The sequence below is a fragment of the Mycteria americana genome, chromosome 1 (assembly GCF_035582795.1).
Source record: "Mycteria americana isolate JAX WOST 10 ecotype Jacksonville Zoo and Gardens chromosome 1, USCA_MyAme_1.0, whole genome shotgun sequence".
NCBI classification, from domain to species: Eukaryota; Metazoa; Chordata; class Aves; order Ciconiiformes; family Ciconiidae; genus Mycteria; species Mycteria americana.
This window is the reverse complement of record NC_134365.1, coordinates 160,978,497-160,997,348: the sequence shown is the minus strand read 5'-3', so window position 1 is coordinate 160,997,348 and position 18,852 is coordinate 160,978,497. Positions and strand designations below refer to the sequence as shown.

The 18,852-nt window shown below is 41.7% G+C and overlaps 1 protein-coding gene across 6 annotated transcripts; it reads left to right on the top strand.

Annotated features, from left to right (window-relative positions):
* Positions 1-2,622: 2,622 nt before the first annotated feature.
* On the top strand, positions 2,623-18,415 carry BIVM (basic, immunoglobulin-like variable motif containing). Of its 6 annotated transcripts, none has more exons than XM_075526125.1 (11): positions 2,623-2,984; positions 4,997-5,600; positions 7,064-7,190; positions 8,117-8,212; positions 8,301-8,405; positions 10,302-10,396; positions 11,685-11,817; positions 12,937-13,008; positions 13,887-13,970; positions 15,904-16,000; positions 16,918-18,415. In XM_075526125.1, the coding sequence occupies exons 2-11, from the start codon at positions 5,111-5,113 to the stop codon at positions 17,200-17,202; spliced, it is 1,584 nt and encodes a 527-aa protein (XP_075382240.1). In that variant the 5' UTR covers positions 2,623-2,984; positions 4,997-5,110; the 3' UTR covers positions 17,203-18,415. The 6 variants fall into 6 exon arrangements, with proteins under 6 accessions (XP_075382240.1, XP_075382224.1, XP_075382216.1 ...); XM_075526109.1 differs by lacking the exon at positions 2,623-2,984 and adding an exon at positions 3,350-3,528; XM_075526101.1 differs by lacking the exon at positions 2,623-2,984 and adding an exon at positions 3,350-3,639.
* Positions 18,416-18,852: the final 437 nt, after the last annotated feature.

The window sequence follows — 18,852 nt, the reverse complement described above, 5'->3', positions numbered from 1 at the left end:
GTCGCTGTTTTCTCCGTGTCATGAGCTCAGGTGTCCCCCGCCCCGTTCGCTCCATTTCCATGACGTTAGAGGGAGAAATAAAGAGTTCACAATGGGGAAAGTGAGTTTTCAAAATCCTCCCCAGAGCCGCAGAAGCAGGTGCGTGGCGTCCGGTAGCTCAGGTCACCGTCCTGGGTTGCCTGGAGCAGAGGTGCAGGGGCACCTCGCCAGGCCCCTGCCACGGGGCCATCGCCCAACGCGCGCCTTGGGTGGTTCAACGGCTCTTTGTCTGTCAAATGATCCAACCCCAGGCTGCAGAAAGCTGGCGTGAAACACTGATGCTGTCCTTAACTACATACAGAATCACAGAGTTGTTTAGGTTGGAAAAGACCCTTAAGATCATGGAGTCCAACTGTTAACCTAGCACTGCCAAGTCCACCACTACACCATGTCCCTGAACACCGCATCTACACGTCTTTTAAATGCCTGCAGGGATGGTGACTCAACCACTTCCCTGGGCAGCCTGGTCCAGTGCTTGACAACCCTTTCGGTGAACAAATTTTTCCTAATATCCAATCTAAACCTCCCACAGTGCAACGTGAGGCCATTTCCTCTTGTCCTATCACTTGTTACTTTGGAGAAGAGACCAACACCCACCTCACTGCAACCTCCTTTCCGGTAGGTTGTACACACATACCCAAATGCTTTTCTTTGTCATTTAGCTACAGAAACCTCACCAAAATTAAGGCATCTTCGTGGGAGAACTTCAATCCTAAAAGATATTTTTAATTTTGCTCTTTATTGCTTTTCTCTTGTTAAGGCAAACAATACAGAAAATTGAACCTCATCATCAAGGAGTCATGAATTTCAAAGAGATTTTGTATTTTGCATTTTGAAATACTGCAAATACATTTATAGAAAAGCACACAAAAAATCAGTTGCTTTGAGAAAATTGCAAGCTGAGAAAGGACCACTTGGGTCAATGAGCGTAGTCTTTTCCAACCAGCAACCTCATTACAAAATGCCTTAAAAAATTATCAAGCTCCAACTTTTAAAGGCATAGTTTTTGTCTCCTGCTGTTCCCATTGACATGATTCTTCAGGACATTCAGCAGTTAGAAGACTTGCCATTTCCAATTTAAAAATTCATGCAGGCCCTATTTTATATCCATGACCCTTTAGCTCCTCTCCCTTCCCCACCTTTACTCTCTTGATGTATTTTACAGGCTCAAATCACCCTCCTTCCCAGCTTATGTTTTGCTATATGAGACAAGCCAGTCGCCTTTAGTGGAAGAGAACGTTAAAGATGTTTTTATTTAAAAAGAAATTTCATAGCTATAGAATTCACAGAACATCCTTCCTCTTCCTAGCAGGGTGGCATCGGCACGTTAAAAAAAGCACAGCAGCGATGAAGTCAAGGCGACACACTTCTACCCTCCTGCCGTTCTCTCCTCCAGCTTTTCTCCCCCACATAAGCGCAGCTCAGGGAATCTGTGTAGAGATCTGGCACTATTTGTCAGCACCCAAACAAGTTGTAAAACAAATCATGCAACCTAATTTTAGTCCTGGCTCGCAAAGCCAATGTTGCTGCTATCCTAATGCCTATAATTTGGCTCAGAGAAAAATGCTTTGGAGGCAGAATTGTTTAATTACTTCAAAGGCTGTTGGCCAACCAAGGCTCAACAGGCTTCCAGCTGGCAAAGACATATGGGACGCTCTCCATTACGAGAGGTAGGTTGCCTCGGGATGAAGCCACATCAAATTCTGAATCTGATCTAGGTCTTGTCTTACTGATGTTTGGGGGATGGCAAACTTGGCTGTGCCAACAAGCGTTAGAGGACTTTTGCACCTTTGCTCTGCCTAACCACTGAAAACTATCAAATAACTCTTAACATTTGAGGAGAAACTTGATTCTTCTTTCTGTTATTTGCAGCACCTTTCAGAAACTATTGCTGGGAGTAGGGGCTCTGTGGGCTCAGGGCACCATGCTGTACTCACTAGCATTGAATCTTCTCTCAGCAAGACACCATATAACTTTTTGATCTTTCTCAGTTTTGGTTTTTATTTTAACTTTTATAACTACTTTGTTATAAAAGCCATCATTTAATATTACAAATCCGAATATTTAAAGATAAATACATTTTAAATAATTGTGGCAGCACCAGAAGTGCTCCACTCATGTCTCCAGTGTCACCGTGTTTGTTCATGTCGAAAATATGCTGACTGCAGTGAAGATGAGGTGGGAAATATTGTCAGCAGTTCCAGACACTGTTACCTGAAACAACCTTCTGTTCCCTTATACAGTTTTCTGGAAGCATTTTTGTTACAGGTATTCTCACTACGGTCAGGGAAACCAAGAGAAAGCTGGTGCACACAAAAGGTCCAGACGTCTGTCCCTTGCTCCCCAGGAAGAACCCAACGGTCACTGTTAGGCTCCTACACCTTCCCCGCCCTGAAGGAGAAGATGTAGCCATTTTGGAAGCACGACACCAAAACTGAGGCAAGCCTTGCCGTGAGCCGAGCCGAGCCTAGCCTACTTTAACCTAACGGCAGCTCGGGGCAGCAGGGACGGCCGCCCGGGCGCCCGGCTGCTCTCGGAGCACCGGGCACAGAAGAGCGGCCTCTGGCCCCGCCACCAGCCCGCACCGGGCGCCTGCGCGGGGCCGTGCGGCGGAGCTCCCGTGCGCCGTGACCCGCTGCCCGAGGGCAGGGAGGCACTGAGGCCGGGCGGGCCCGGCTGGGGCAGGCAGGTGCCACAGGGCCCAGCTAAGCAGGCGCGCCCGCATTCGAAGGTGATGCGGTGAGGCCGGGGCGGTGACCCCGAGCCTGCCGAGGTAGGAGTTTCAGCGGTCGGCCTTCACTCAGCAGCTGCCGCGCTCTGAGGGACCGTCGGCGCTGGGTCATTTGTACCGGATTTTCTGCAGCCACGCACCCATTAGTCAAGGCAGCTTCACTTTTTTAAATGCACCTGGAGCCTCCCGCTCCGAGCAGGCACGGGCCCAGCAGGTACACCCACGCGTCTTGCTGCTCTCCTTTCCCCCACTCGCTCTGCCGTTTACGCCTTGCCTTTACCGAATCCTCGTGCGACACCCGGAGCCTCACCTCGGCGGGCAGGTGAGGCGAGCTCTTCCCTGCCCCGGTCAGGCCAGGGAGGAGCGCAGCCGCCAGCCGGGTGCGCACGGCTGCTCCCGCCGCCCGGCCCGGTGCCGACTCCCCACGGAGGGGGCCGCCGCCGCCGCCCCCCGCCGCCATCCCCGAGCTGCTCCTCCCCTCCCCTCCCCCGCCCGCCCGCCGGGCAGCAGCGGACGAGACCATGAGGGCGCACACGGGGGGGACACGGCCAAAGAGGTGCCTCTCACAGCGCCGCGGCGCAGTCGCGGCCCAGCCGGGAGACACGCGGCCGGTTCCTCTGAGACACCGTGAGGGCCCGCAGGGGGAGCGCGGCCGCCGCCACCGCCGGGCAGCCCCGCGCCTCCCCCCGGCCGGCTGCGGGAGTTGGTGCCGGCCGGCGGCGGCGGCGCTGAGGAGGCGGGGGGCGGAGGGGGCGCAGGTGAGCCCGCGGCGCGGCACCCTCCCCCCCGCGCGCCGTGTCTGTTTCCGGCGCGCTCGCGTCCCCGCTCCGCCGCGGCCGGAGGAGGCGACGCAGGCGGGCGCCGCGCAGGTAACGGGCCGGGAGCGCGGGCCGCGCCGCCGGGCACTCGCCCTTCCCCTCTCCCCCCGCCCCGCCGGCCCTCGCAGGCGCTGAGGAGGGGAGCGGGCCCGCCCTCCCGGCGGGCCCCGCGCCCCGCTGCCGCCGAGCCGCGGCCTCTTCCCCCAACTCGCGGCTGTTCACTCTGGAACCGACTGGCGGCAGCGCGGGGGGCGGGGCCGCAGAGCCGCGCCGAGGCCCCGATTGGCGGCGCCCTAGCCCTCCCGCCCCTTCCCGGTGCTGAGGCCGGGCGTCCCCCACCCCGTGGCGGAGCCGTGCGGGCGTCCGCGGTGGGTGGGCCCCCACGGCGCCGGGGAGAGCGGGTGCTGCCGGGGCTGCTCGGCGGAATCGGGGCTGGGCGCCGCTTGGCTGCGTCCATTGGGGGCAGCTGCGGAGTACGTGCATGTGTTTTGGTCTTGTAATCTTTCAAGTAGAGCCCTGCTTGCGTTGTGTTGCGAGACCCGCTTCTGGCAGAGGAGGCTCATGCACCGTTGGGTCGGTTCAGTGGCCAGACGTCGGTGTCGCAGGGGGCTGCGCTCGGGTGAAACTCCTGCCTCCGGCGTGCCGGGGTTCCCATCTGCGGCACGGCTCTTCGCACCGCAGCCGTGCAAACTGCTGAGATGACGGATAACACATGCTATCGATTTGTTTTTTAAAAAAGGTCATTAAAAGCAAGCCAGCCTTCTAAATTTGTGTTTGGTAATTCTTAGCTACTGTAAATAAAACCTGATGCTTTTCTTTCTCACATCTTGAAGAATAATAGGAGGCACATAAAAACAAAAGGGAACCCTTAACAGCCATACGAGGAAAGCAGTGAAACAGATTGAGGGTAGTGTTGTCAATTTACAATCAACAGAGGTAATAGTTATGGTAGTTTTCCGTAAGCTTGAACTTCACTTGCAGCAAAAGTATGCAGGATTCTTCAGAATTGTGACCTGAAGTTGCTGTTTCTACTAATTTTTACTAATTTGTACAAATTATTTTGTATTCCACGTATGCAGGGTATCGCGACTGTAAGGAATAGAAGTGATCAAGCACAACTACATAAATGTAGAAAGCTTTTCATTGTTAAAAATTTTATCCGTGTGCTGGTTTACAAGTGTAATTACTTGTGTTGTCTTCATTATGGTATCACTATGGTGTATGCTGTTGGCACCTCACAAATAATAAAAAGTGCTGTTTGTAGAATTCTAGAGATGGTTAGGAAGAGCCACGGTGTATGTTGTGATGTATCTTGAAGAGTATTTCAGCTTTTATTGGGTACAAGTTCAAAGACAAGTATATTTTATGTTGATTGAGTCACCTGTACTAACTTCTCGTTTTCTTTCAGGTACCTCGTTGATACCTTGCAGAGGCAATGGAGGCAATGATGCAAACTCTGTTGTAATTAAAACATAAAGAAAAAAATATTCTTAGCTGTACAATACTCTTTCAGTATCGTTCAATGCCTAACATTTCAGAAGATGAAAAGGAGAATGGTTCTGGAAATAATGGAAACACTGAAAACAAACCTGGGAAAGAATCCCCAGAAGCTTCTCTTCATGATCCCGTGAAGCCATACTGCATGTCAGACGCCTCTGCTGCGTCCTTGGTGTCTAGGGGAGATGGACATTACCCATGGGGATGTCCTGTGACTCATACACGAGAGAAATTTTATACCATCTGCTCAGACTATGCTTTTTTAAACAGAGTAACATCTATTTGTAAAAGCCCAAGTGCTTCAGTTAGTGCCTGCCTGTCAGGCAGTGCTGCCTTAAATGTTGGAAATAACACACCTAGCTTACTTGGCATTCAAACTGGTGCTTCAGAGATAATCTACAGTGAAGATGCTAACTTGGAAAGCTTGCCTGGTGATCTCGGAAAGCTTCCACTGGCATGGGAAATCGACAAATCTGAGTTCAATGGCGTGACCACAAATCTGAAGAACAAAGCAGGTGAGGTGGTGAAGATCTGATGTGTGAGGAAAAGGCTTCATGTTTACAACTTGTTTGTGGAGGGGACTGGTCAGCACATGTATCTCTTGAGGAAGTGCTATAGAAGAGCCTGTGCATCATTTCAAACAATTTGCTCATTGGTAAAGGAGAGAGTGACATACGAAGGAGTGAAAGTCAAGTGTAGCTGCCTGGGGAAGTGGCTCTAAAACAAGGCTGGCCTCTACTTAACTGTGTGAGGGTTTTTTTGGGGTATTGTTTCTGGTTGTGGTTTTTTTCCTTGTTTTTTTGGGGTGTTTTTTTCTTTCTTTTCTTTCAGTGCATTGTGCAGTGATTACTTTTACCTGTTAAGTGCAGGTTTGTCACCCACAGAAATGTTTCAAGGTAATTCAGAGATGTATTTTGAAATTAAACATGTGGTTTATTTATGACAAGAAGTAAATGAAATCATTACAGTTATTTAGGAAAGCAGTTGGTTTCTGAAACAAAGTTGTTGATTTTTGTCAATATTTTGATTTGCTATACATATACAGTGTTAGGGAGCCCATTTCTTTAAAACTGGCTTCTTTGCTGCCTCCTGTGTTCTTTCTCTGCCTAGTCACGGATTGCAACTGTGAATCAGGCACTTGTACACACACTTGGTTTTCTTTGTCCTGTAATCCCTCTGCTTATCTAGAGCTGGCTGTAGATTTTTTTTTTTTTCCTTAATGGGTTGGCTAGCTAGTAAAGTTGCTTTTTTGTCTATTAGTGTGGAACCGGTTTAGCAAAAATATGGTTAGCAAATTGTCATTGCCTTTTCATGTGTACATGTAGTATTTTTAAAAATAAGAAACAAATGATAATATCTTACAGGACGGTAAGTTTTGCTAAAATATATGTGGTATATTTCATTTGGATATGATGGCTTCAAAACGGGACAGAAATATTCCTGTTCTAGCATGTGGCCCAACTCTTTTCATTTTCCACTGTCTCAGTGGCTTACAAAGAGGAAAAGACCTTGAGGGTATATTATTCTCACTGGATTTGCAAGTAACTTTTCATCAGAAAGTGTAGCTGGTTACAGAGCTTGGCTGTGAAAAACAAGCATTTAATTATCTTTCCCTGTGTATTTAATGTTAGGAGATGGGAAGTCCATGTTGGTCTGAGAGTCTATTTCCGGGATGGCTGATTTAATGCATTAGAATAATCAGATTGACTGCTCTCTCTAAGCAGTCGGGCAGGTCATCGTTAATTCTATTCAGAAAAACACGATGATGTTTACGGATCTAATGGCAGCTTTACAAACCTGTTGACAGTCTTGATTATGCATTTGAGCTTTTTCCTTCAATTAATGTTTAGTCCCAGTTTGCATTTACTGACACAACCAGTGTCTCTGTCTGAGGTGCATTCTGTAACTAAAAATATTTAAGAAGAGAGGTATAAAAGGTAAACTAGGCATTCATTTGTTTCCCAAATCTGTTTGGCAGGCAACATGAAGAAACAAGCGACAAAGAAAAAATCCCTAGACAAAAAAAGCAAACAATACAGGGAGTGTCCTCAGCGTTCTGCTCTTGAAGATGTGAAGGAGAGGAAAGTGTTGGACCTCCGGAGATGGTAGTATTTATGAATTGTATTTAAGATTATCCCCATACAGTTTGTTGGTAAACGCTGTTGCTGGTTATCTGATTTCAAACCTTCTAATTATGTCTTCATACTTTTTTTTGTTAGAAAACGGGATATGTTAAGCATACATAAACTAAATCTCATACTTTCTCCAAGAAGCGTGAGAGCTTCCCTCCCATCTGTTGAAATTCTAAAAACACTTTTCTTTCTAAACATTTCTTTCAATAAGGAAAAAATTTATGTGGGGATTCATTGCTAAAAAAAAAAATATGCAAGTTCATTAGCATGGTCAGGCAAAAAGTAACCTTAAACATAGTACTGATATGTCTTACTCCTGATTTTTCTTTTGACTGGGAAATACTTCATCAGAATCTGTAAGTTCTATACAACCTATATCATCTGAACTAAATTCACTAAGTTTAATGGTTCACTACATTCACTTAGTTTAATGAATCCGTATGGTTCTTACTGTCTATCCATGACATCAGAAAGTTAGAGTTAGTCTAGGGAATCTGTGACCTGGAATGACACTCATTAGTAAATTGGTAGAGATGCAGCTTACTACAAGTTCACGTGTTAGAAGAGACTGGATCAAACTGTGTGTTATATTAGTACAGAACGTTTTTTTCCTACAGGATCATTTGTACAGAACTCCCGTGGGGCTGTTAGAAATTTGACTGATTTGTATGAAATAGGCTAGTAGTATCTGACTAAAAACTTAAAGAAATTGGTTAACGTATTTGCTCAATTTTTTTTTCTTTAAAGAATGCACTCCCTTTTTTTTCTTACAGGCCAAGTAAAAACATTTAATATAACATGGCACTTCAATGGCATGGCACACAGAAAAGTAGTTTTGGTTGCTCCTGTAACTAAATCAAGAATGCTTACTAATGCGTTTGGGTTTTTATTTGTTTTAGGTATTGTGTTAGCCGACCTCAATACAAGACTTCCTGTGGAATTTCATCCTTAGTATCTTGCTGGAATTTCTTATATAGTACACTGGGAGCTGGAAGGTAAGTCACACATAGACCGCTTTGCCTCTAGAGAGTCTAAAACATATTGATAATTACTTTATTAAACAATTTTTTTTTCCCCTCCCAGTTTACCACCTATTACTCAAGAAGAAGCTTTGCATATACTGGGCTTTCAACCCCCATTTGAAGAGATTAGGTTTGGTCCCTTCACTGGTAATACAACTTTAATGAGGTATGTCTGGTTCTTTTGATGCAGCTAAGTTGTTAATGTATGCAAAAATAACATAAAACTAAGAGATAGAACCTTTAAAAATACAGTAGTAGTTCATTTATTTAAAAAAAAAAAAAAAAAAAAAAAGGCAGGTGACACAAGTTAGTCCTCTTTAAGTTTTAAAATAATGAAGCATACCTGGGTACTCTGACACTGCCCAAAGAAGTCTTTCAAAGAGTTTTTTGCACTAGCCATTTTGTATAGTGCGATGTTGCTACACAGATCAGGTGAAAATGAAATTCTATTTGATTTTTGGTTCAGTTTGTTTAATGGTTGTATAATACTCTTAATGAATCCAGTCTCCCGGTTAGGAAATTTTTTCTTTACCCTCACTTTCCTGTTTTTGAAAATGCATGTTAAATGCTTGTTAATGTCACGGAAACAGCCTGAGAAGGCAATTGATATACTAGTAGCTTTATGTAAAAATTAATTTAAGAATTGAAAATGAGATAGTGAGTGCTGCACCTTTGCTGCAATGGAGCTGTTCAGGAGGAGGAGGGGGAAAAAAAAGGAAAGAAAAGATGGGGCTGGAGTCACAGAAGACTTGGACTTTCAAATTCTGTTTCACTTCTCCTCTGCTGTTTCCTGATCTTGATGAGTTGGGTCTAAAATCTTTGTCCTTCGTTTTGTTTTGTTTTCTTAAACTCATAAGGAATTTTAGGATTAAACAGGGCCAGGAGCATATTGTACTTGAGTGTTGAACATCTTGACAGGGCTTTGGTGTGTTACCCTTCTGTGAGATTTAAAAATTTTGCAGTGTTCTTGCCTGTTTCATGAGTTGCATTTGATCTAGTTAGTATTTTTTGAAGGCAATATATAAGATTTGGCACAGAATGCGGGTACAGGATTTGAAAATGTGGCAGCAGTCTGTTCTTTAATGGTGGCGTACTGGCTAGATCATTGAAGAGTGTCATGAAAACTACCTTCTCTGCCTTAGGAGACTTGGATCCAGATTTTGTATCTCTTTAGCAGGGTATAGCAACCTTTATAGACCATGCTGATATAGTCAACCTTTATAGACCATGCTGATGGTCTTGTCTCTTTATGTCAACAGTCTATACAGCCAAAAATTAAACTTGGAATTCTTCTACCTTTTCCCCTGTGAGTGCCCTAAGCACTACAGAAAGTTACCCTTATTAGTTTTTTTTTTTTCTGCCTGGTCAAATAATTTTTAAGTACTTGGCAGACTGGGAAACAGGAGGGCTGAGTGCCAAACCTATCACCCAACATGGCTTCATGTTTGAGGTATTATCTTCAGAGATGTGAATTTCAGTCTTCTAATGCAGAAAAGTAAATATCTGAGAAAAAAAATCTTCTTGGCAGACCTGTCCTCACTTACTGCTGCTGTGAGGAGTTGCAGCATGGGACTCCTGTAACACTTGGGCATTGTGAAGCTTATGTGATAGAAGCCCAACATGATATGCAGGAAGTCTCACTTGAAGCGTCCTTCCTTCTGATGTCTTAGAAGATTCCCTTCATGCAGCTTACAAATCATGGTTGAAGCTTGGCATTTCAGAATTTAAATGTCTTTCTGGAGGCTGAGTAACTGAAAGTTAGAGGTGACTGGACTGAACACAATAGGACCAAAGTTTCAAATCCATCCCTTTGGTTATTATGGTTCTATGTCGGGTCTGAAAAAGCAAGATGGAGGAAATGGCTTTGAGTATTTATTTATCTCTCTAGGATATGTTAATTTTTGTTTGTATTGGGGTACCCTGGTCATCCACAATCTATATACTAATGTGGTAGGTACTTAGTAGCACACCGAGACTTTTTTTCTAAACTGTCAAGCGGGAGGAAAGACAATTGCATTTAATAACTCTTGAGTTACTACAATCTTTAAGCTTATTGTTTCAGATGGTTTAGGCAAATAAATGATCACTTCCATATCAAGGGATGCTCATATGTTCTGTATAAACCTCACGGGAAGAACAAGACAGCTGGAGAAACTGGTACGTAGCTAATCCTAAAGCATTCATCTTACAGTATGTAAACTGAAAAATCCTGCAATGTGTAGCATTTGACAGGACAAATTCTGTAAGTAGTACTTCCAGTTTGAGATAAGCTATCAAATAGTTCCAAGCCGCCTGATTTTTCTGGTTTTACTTTTTCTCTTATTTGGCTAAAACTTTCATTTGTACTTTTATTTATATAAAATATATTCTGTGCTATATATTCTGCTATCACAGAACTGGAATTTTAAGGTATCCAGGAGGACACTGCAATTCCAGTTCTGTGTTGGTGACCTGGAAGACGTGTTTGCTGTAAGACCCTGGGGGAGCAGCACGTTTTTATTTCAGCATTTTAGAAATCTGTGTTGTATAAAAACTTAGAATGTACAGCACAAAAGTATTAACGTTTTTAATAAATGTTTTGTACTTTTAAAAATGCGATCTTAAAGTTAGTGAACTCATCCATTCTGCCTGACTTTAGCTAACATCTGTCTCCAAAGTTAGGTGATTACTCTCAATTAGCTTACGAAGCTGCATTTTTATGTTTACTTTTAAGTGTGCCACCTAAAGAAAACTTATACTTTCATGTACAGTTTATAGCCTTTGATATAGTCTGGGTAATTATCTTCTAACTGGAAGGTTCTTTAAAAGGATAAAACCATGCTGAGAAGTTTTGGGGGAGGTTATTAAAGTGGAAATCCCCTTTTTGTTCATGGTATCCCATTTGAGAATTCTTTCATGTTTCAGTGCCTTTTCTAGTCTTTTCCTGAAACTGAGCACTGCAGTCACGTTACAAAATATTGTACGCCCAAGCATGGGAGGTGTTCCTGAGACCAGGAAGCTCCAAGAAGCTCATGATACCAAAACGTTTGAAAGCTTTCAGGGGTTTCAGCAGTATCATTGATATGAGCTATATCTGACTTGGGGCAGTGGGACTGCATTGTGTTGCAGTGTGTATTTCCTAGGTTAAGAAATACTTTTGGTTCTTCTTTTTGCAGAACAAGTAATTTTTAATATGACTTTGATCTAAATACAATGCATACTTTATATTGCATTTCCTTAGTACAGACTGTGTGGCAGATGTTGGTTTTTTTTTTTTGTACCAGGCAGGAAATTAAATACTAAGAAGTTTGAAATCAAAACTGTATTTTGTGCGTGCCTGTCGGGTCATGTCCTGTAATTTAAAAAGCAGTGTAACCATTTTATGTTATCAAATAGGTCTTTCTTGCTTGAATATGTTATGCAGGATCCAAAGCACTCTGGTCTGTAACCTGATCTTTCTTTGCAGCTGCAGGGGCCCTTGCAAAGCTAACACGTGGACTGAAAGATGAATCAATGGCCTACATCTACCATTGCCAAAACCATTATTTTTGCCCAATTGGATTTGAAGCAACCCCAGTAAAAGCTAGTAAAGCGTATAGGTAAGATACTGTTTATGCTTATTTTAGTGGAGGAAACGTACAGAAAAATTTACTGCAAGTTGACACTGTTTTTCTCCCTAAATAACATAAGCATAAGAAGACAATCCGTGACAAAATTAGCAGATAGTGATAGTGGGGAGTGCTAAACAATGAAAAGAGTAGGTCATCACTGGTGTTAGGTGATCCTCAGTCTTGCACTTTGCTTAACAAGCAGTCTACCTTTGGCTGTGTTGAAGATGTAGAGTGACATCAAGGAATGGAGAATGGTAGCTCTACTTTTAGAGTTCAAAATGGTAATTGTGTGGAGGTAATAAAGCGTAATCATCCGAATCTAATTTGTTTCCAGTGTGAGACTGTGACCATGGGGTTAATGAAAGCTTTTAGTATATGAACAAAAGAATACAGAAGATTTTTATTAAGACTACATTCACTGACACGCCATGTGAGTGAGAAGAGTTTGGAAAACATGTCCCAAAGAGAAGTCCAATACATTGGTGTGCTTAAAGTTACCAAAAGGTTAATGGCTTGCGTACTTGCTCAGTTAGTAAGAATCTTCATTGGAAGAGCAAAGTTAAAAAAAATTGTTTACTAGATTGAAAACGCAGTTTGGGAAATAATATGATCCAGTGTGTGGAAACTTAACATGCCTTATATCTAGTTTGAATTTGTATTGTTTAGTAATGACTGAGCGCAAAAATTTCAATACTTTACTCATGGTTGAAATGGATTCTCAGTCACAGTGATGTTATTTTTAAGTCAATACTAGATTTTCTGCCTAAAAACAGATCTCTTCTAACAATGTAATGTGAAGTAATGAGTTCAAGGAGCTTTTACAGCCTTATTTTAGGCTGGAGGTCAGATCAGAAGAGCATCCTGTTCTCTTCATATCTTCTAATATCTTACTGGGAAGAATTATGTTTAGGGTCCAGAAGCACTATCGATAGATTCTGCAGCAGTTCTTGTTTACCTGGTTTTGCATTCTAGTTAACAAAGGAAACCTTTTCTTTAAAAATCAAGCTAAGAAATGTTTAAGTTCCAAAAGAAATGGGTAGATAGGTTGCTAGGCTGAGCTTAGGAGACAGTTCTTAGGTCACCCACAGACTTCCTGTATGATCTTAGGTTGCTGGATTTGGACTCGGGAGACCTGGGTTCAGTTCCCAGTTCAACCACAGACTTCCAGTGTGACTTTAGGTAAGTCAATTAATCTATCCTGTGTCTTAGTTTCCCATCTGTACTATGATGGCATACATTGTTATTTTACAGGGAATTATAAGTAAACAAATTATTGCAAGCAGTAAGGCCATATGCTGTCTAATTCCGTAGGCAGAAAAATCTCAGTTTTTGTTACAGTTGAAACTGAAGTAGATTTTCACGGGGATAATTATACACAGGAAGTCACAGAACAGTCCTCTGTATCTCAGCAGTCTGCCCTGACTTCCGTCGCAAATTTTCCCTAACAAAGTTGCAGGCTTTGAGTTTCTTGGAAGTTGCTCACAAACTTGAATGAGTATTGGTTGAGGGTTTTGTTTTTTAATATGTGGTATTGGATGCTTAGGAGGAAGGGATTGAAGTTACCAGTTGTTTTCATACAGGTTACCCTACAGCTTTTAGTAACAACTGTCAGCTGGGGTGTAGTTTAAAAATAGTGGAAGGGACTCTTTCATGACTGTTAGACATCACAGATAGGAAGACGTTTGTTACACCTTGATTTGTACTTTGTTACACCTGGCTTTCCACAACTATTATTTCCATTGTTACATATATATTTATATTTGGATTTTACACTAGGATGCCTTTCACCTGCATAACACTATTTTTTAGGAAGATCTGTGTTTTTCCCCAAATAATAAGCAATAGCTTCTGTCTTGCTTCCAGGCCTTGTGAAACAAAAAGTTTCCCTGTATGCATTTGCAAACACTATTTGTAGCGCAGGAGCTGATTTTTATTTTGGCTGAGGAAACAATTTTAAATGTTAGAAAATCCTAAAAAGAACAATAGAATGTTAATCTCTCTTTTTCTTTTTAGTATGCACAATAAATCTTACTGGGGTTGTATCTTCTATTGAACAGAGGTCGTGTCTTGCAGCAAGAAGTAGAATATTGGATCTTAATTGGAGAGCCAAGCAGAAAACATCCAACAATACACTGTAAAAGGTAATTTACTTGGTGAGAATTTAAAACAATATATTTTCTTTCAAAACAAATTGTATTTCTCTACTAAGGGTCATCAAGCGACTTTATAGGGTTTTTGAATGAATATACTATAGTTCTAACAGAAACAGGTACTTTAGTGAGAAATTTCACGTTTTGAAACTTCAAGACCGGCTCTGCAGTTTTATATCATGTGGCAGGACACGTGTGGGCTGCTGAAAGCCAAAGCCTGTTTCTCTTGTTTGAGCGTGACACAGCTCACATTAGTCAGGAAGAAAAGACACCTCAGCTGCCTGCGATCATGCCAATTGTGACGTACAGGCTGTACGAACCTTGGAGGAGTTCCTGCTGCAGTTGGGGACGTACACAGGCTGCGTCTGGGGTGTGCACAGGGTATTATGCTGCTACCAAGATCTAGCTCAGGCGCGGGTACAGCCTGTACTCTGTTAGCTTATCTATGGATTAAAACAATACATTTATGATGAGGTCTGGCTCATATGAAGTTGGTGTCTAAACTAGACATACAGACTAGGAGAGCTAGAGGGCACTATGTAGAAATTTCATTAGTTAGTTATATTTGTCATGACGAATTAGTAGAACAGCTTTCTCAGCTTTACTTGACATAATGCCTAATACTAATTTCTGAAATCAGGGAACAGTGCAAAAGAATAGTATTTCTCAAGAAACAGATTCCATGGCCAAAACGTACATTTTAGCAAATAGCTTCTCTGCAGCCCCCCTCCCCCCCAGTTAATTATGGAGTGTTTTTTCTTGATACGTTAGGAAAAGAGTTGTGGAGGAAAAAAAGTCATACAACTTCTTCTCTCTTTCTTCTTCTTTATTCTCTAATTATTTTGAAAAATTGTTTGAAAGTGCTTATCTGATGGTTTCATAGCCAGTCAGATCTATCCCAGTACCTAAACCCCAGATGTCTTTTTTGTTTTGTTTTGTCAGTGATGTGACTGTGTCAATAACTGTAAATAGCTGGATATTTTGGACTAATGAGATTAAGTGATTTTTATTTTGTTGCACATTATGCATGTGGTTGCTGTGCTGAGAAATGGCATACTATCCATCCCACTGACAGAATTTTGTCCTGTGGCATATAAGCTACAAATGGCACAGGAAAAGGTTTCTGAATATGGAATACAAACCTTTGTCATATTATTTTTGATTGCGGAGACATTCTTCCTCCTGCTACAGTCCCAATGAGAGCTAGCAGAAAGTTCTGTGCTTAAGGTAGGAGGGCAAAGGTTGGGGTAGAAATGAATTTTCTGAACTTGGAGGGTGATGTGAGAGAGAAGCAGGTAATTAGGCATTGACAGAACTGAAAAGGTGATGTGTAGGCTTAAAGAGGTCTGGAATATGGGGATATTTGTTCAGTTGGGCTAGCAGGAGCTATGAAACTCTGAAGAGCTGAGTGAATGGGGAATGATTGAATTGATAGTTTATTACGGATGGGAATTAAAATGGAGGAGTGAGTTATAGTGAGAGCTGTCTGGTAAAAACAGATTTAGTGGGTGAAAAAACCAAGGGTTTGAACAAAATAATATAAAAGCATAAGAGAGGATTAAATAAAGTAAAAGCTAATGTTTTTCCTTGCCTAAACCGCACTTTGCTTCTTCCTTTCACAAACTGATGAACTGGTAAGGGTAAGCAACCCAGCTAATGACTTATGGTGCTCTTACTTATTTCGGAAGGTGCTTCCCAAGAGCAGGAATAACCACTGAATGCTTTGATTAAAAGTGATACTTTTATATCTGGCTTGATGTCTCTAATACTGAGGCTTTTATATCTTTACATGTTCATTTATCTTTAAATCACTGGTAAGACTATTTAAAGCTGCAGATCTGTATTTGCATGTGTGTGTACATGAATCTTAGTGGTGCTGAGGTTTCATAAATGTCAGCTGAGTAGTAATAATCTTACTCTGTAGGTGGGCAGATATTGTCACTGACCTAAACACCCAAAATCCAGAATATCTAGATATCCGACACCTTGAGAGAGGATTGCAGCATCGAAAAACAAAGAAGGTAAGGTAAACTTACTAAGATGGGAGGAAATGCATGGTAGACTTTTGGCAAACTTACTCATACTTCAGCAGTGTAAGATAACTTCACTAAAAGAAATTCGTTATGAAGTGTTGCTGAAGACAAAAGTCAAATGTGGGTACTTACATGCTAGAGTCCTTTATATTTACTTGCAGGACGAGATACAATACAGCAGTAGCCTGGCATATGCTAGGTTGAACCAGGATATCTGCGTATACAATATATTTGGTCACAATATTTAACCTTGTTGGCTTAAAATGTAGCTGCAGCAAGTATAGAAATACTCTACAGACAAATTACAGGTGGATCCTTTTCATGCATGGCCTTCTAGCTACATGTAAGCAGGAAAGAAAGTACAGTCGAGTAGGATTAAACACAAAAGAATGCCTGTGTCTCTCTTGTGCGGACTTCTTGTCAATACACAGAGCTTTCTTTCCTATAGGTAGGGCTATATCTCGTGGGTGGGGGATGTATTTTTGATTTGCAGATTGAAAGTCTATGAGAAATAATAGGCTGAAGAGATGATTTCAGATGTGGAGACCCTATGGAAGACAGTGTCAGCAAGATGAGAAGGGACCAGAAGAGATAATTTGTGTGAAAGTGTCCGGAGAGTAAAAAGACCAGCAGAAGATAAGTTACCCATGAAAGTTAAAAAGGGTAACTTAAAAAGATGAGAAAGAAGGCAGTAATTGGATCTGGGAAACAATCAGAATTCATTGAACTGAGTTGTTTGCTGGATATGGTTTTGCATGTGGGGGTTTTGTTTGTGTGTTGTTGCATTTTTTTTGTTTTCTTTTTTAAAGAATTCTGTTACCTGCCAAGGTGTTAATTTCATGTATCTATGTATGTTACAAATGCGCCTGTGTGCATTTAACAAAGAACCTTTCTACTTTGATTAGGTTGGAGGAAATCTTCATTGCATCATTGCCTTTCAGAGACTTAACTGGCAAAGATTTGGTCCTTGGAATTTTCCATTTGGAAATGTTAGACAGGATAAACAATCCCAAACACAAGGAATTTCCAAATCTGAGAGTGAAGACAATATCTCTAAGAAACAACACGGACGATTGGGTCGATCTTTCAGTGCTGGCTTTCATCAAGAATCTACGTGGAAAAAATCTAATCTTCGTGAGAGGAGGAACAGTGGGTATCAGAGTTATAATGATTATGATGGAGATGATTAAAATTAACTTTAGATAATAGAGTTGATATATTAAAGTTAGTTTTAATCAAGACATATTAGGGATCTTTAGTCCTAGGATACATATGAATAGAAATTATGGTATATGATACAGCTTCATAATTATTAAATAAATCTGATGATACAGTTGCAATGGATGAAATCTGATTTATAAAGTGACAGATAAGCACAGATTATTGTACTTTTCAATCAAAAGTAAATATGACAGCAAAATCAAATAATTTCTTTTGAAATAATTGTATTATGTCCTGATCCGTGAAAACAAAAGATCAGATTTAAATTAGTCAATGTAATAAACAGACTTAATTGAAAATACTTAGTATTCAAAAGCATGAAAACTTATTATATGACTTTATAAAAAGGGTTATTCTGCAAATGGTGTAAGGATAAAAGTAAACATTGCCTTCCTTTTTAACACTCCATTTTATTAAGGCTGCCCATATCCAGTGAAAATAAAAAAAATCACACAGGTTAGAAAACCCTGTCAGATTTACAAAGTGAATGTACATTCCCCATTTAGTTCCCAGTAGACTTCTGTCAGTCAGATAATCATATTTTGTCAAGTAGGTCTCAGTTACTTTTCCCTTAGCTGGATGCCTGTTTTAGACTGAGAGGAATCGCCTATGCAGGGAAAGTTCGAGGACGGACCGTCTTTATTGCTTTTGCTCTGTGGATACGGCATCTGAATTCTTATCCTGGAGCCTCTTGAGAGCACGGACTCACTTAACTCAAGCTTGTGAAATTCAGTATTAAAAAGCTGCATTTACAATTAGCCAAATAAGCCAGCTGAACACTGCGTTCTGTTGGCAGTTCTTTTCCTTATTCAGTCTTAAAACCTCTGTCACTTTTCTGCTGCTCATTTAATTTTGCGTGAAAGGGATGCAAGTGCCGAAAACTGCTGGCAGCCCTGATGATCTTATATACCTCTCGGCCAGCAAACAATTCAAGCTTTTTCAGGTGTCCATGTGCAGTGTCTTTTTTTTTTTTTTCTAATTTGACATGTATCCAGTTGTTTGCTCAAACACATCTCAATGGTTGTAACTTCTGCGTACAAATGTTCATACCTGCTCAAGGATTATTTTTTTGACATAAACAGATTTGTCATGGAATGCAGGGGTTTTGTAGGTTGCTGCTTTTGTTAACCAAAAATGGGAGACTTTTAGACTTTTGTTCATTCAATAAAATTTGTTTTCTATTTTGTTGTTTGCTTTTCCTTTGTCTTGGGAATGGTGACCCTACATGTAGTGAAGATTTTCAGGAAAGCAGGTAAACGAAGGATCACAATTGCAACCCCTGCTTAGCAAAGTAGTCCTGGAAGTAGGATCTCTTTGCTCATAAGCCTGTGCAGCCTCCGTGACTTAACCTCTAATATTTAACTTGCCAAATTCTGCAGGCTGATGACTGAACAAACCCCATGCGTTTTGAAAATGTAGGTGTTTTCCAAATGAACTATTTTCAGACTTTATTTTGCAAGCTGGATTTGGGCTAAGGACTTGCATCTCTTTACAATGCTTGAGCTGTGTTCTTTAGGGTAGTTCAGGCTTAAACAGGTTATATAAATGTCTCTTAAGTTTTGCCTAATAATGATAGTTGCACTGAGGAACAGGGACTTGCCTCTCTGATACAAGCCTGC

Coding starts and splice junctions, on each gene's coding strand:
- BIVM (XM_075526125.1), top strand. CDS start 5,111: ATGCCTAACATTTCAGAAGATGAAAAGGAGAATGGTTCTGGAAATAAT. Junction 5,601..7,063: donor AAATCTGAAGAACAAAGCAG/GTGAGGTGGTGA, acceptor TCTGTTTGGCAG/GCAACATGAAGAAACAAGCG. Junction 7,191..8,116: donor GTGTTGGACCTCCGGAGATG/GTAGTATTTATG, acceptor TATTTGTTTTAG/GTATTGTGTTAGCCGACCTC.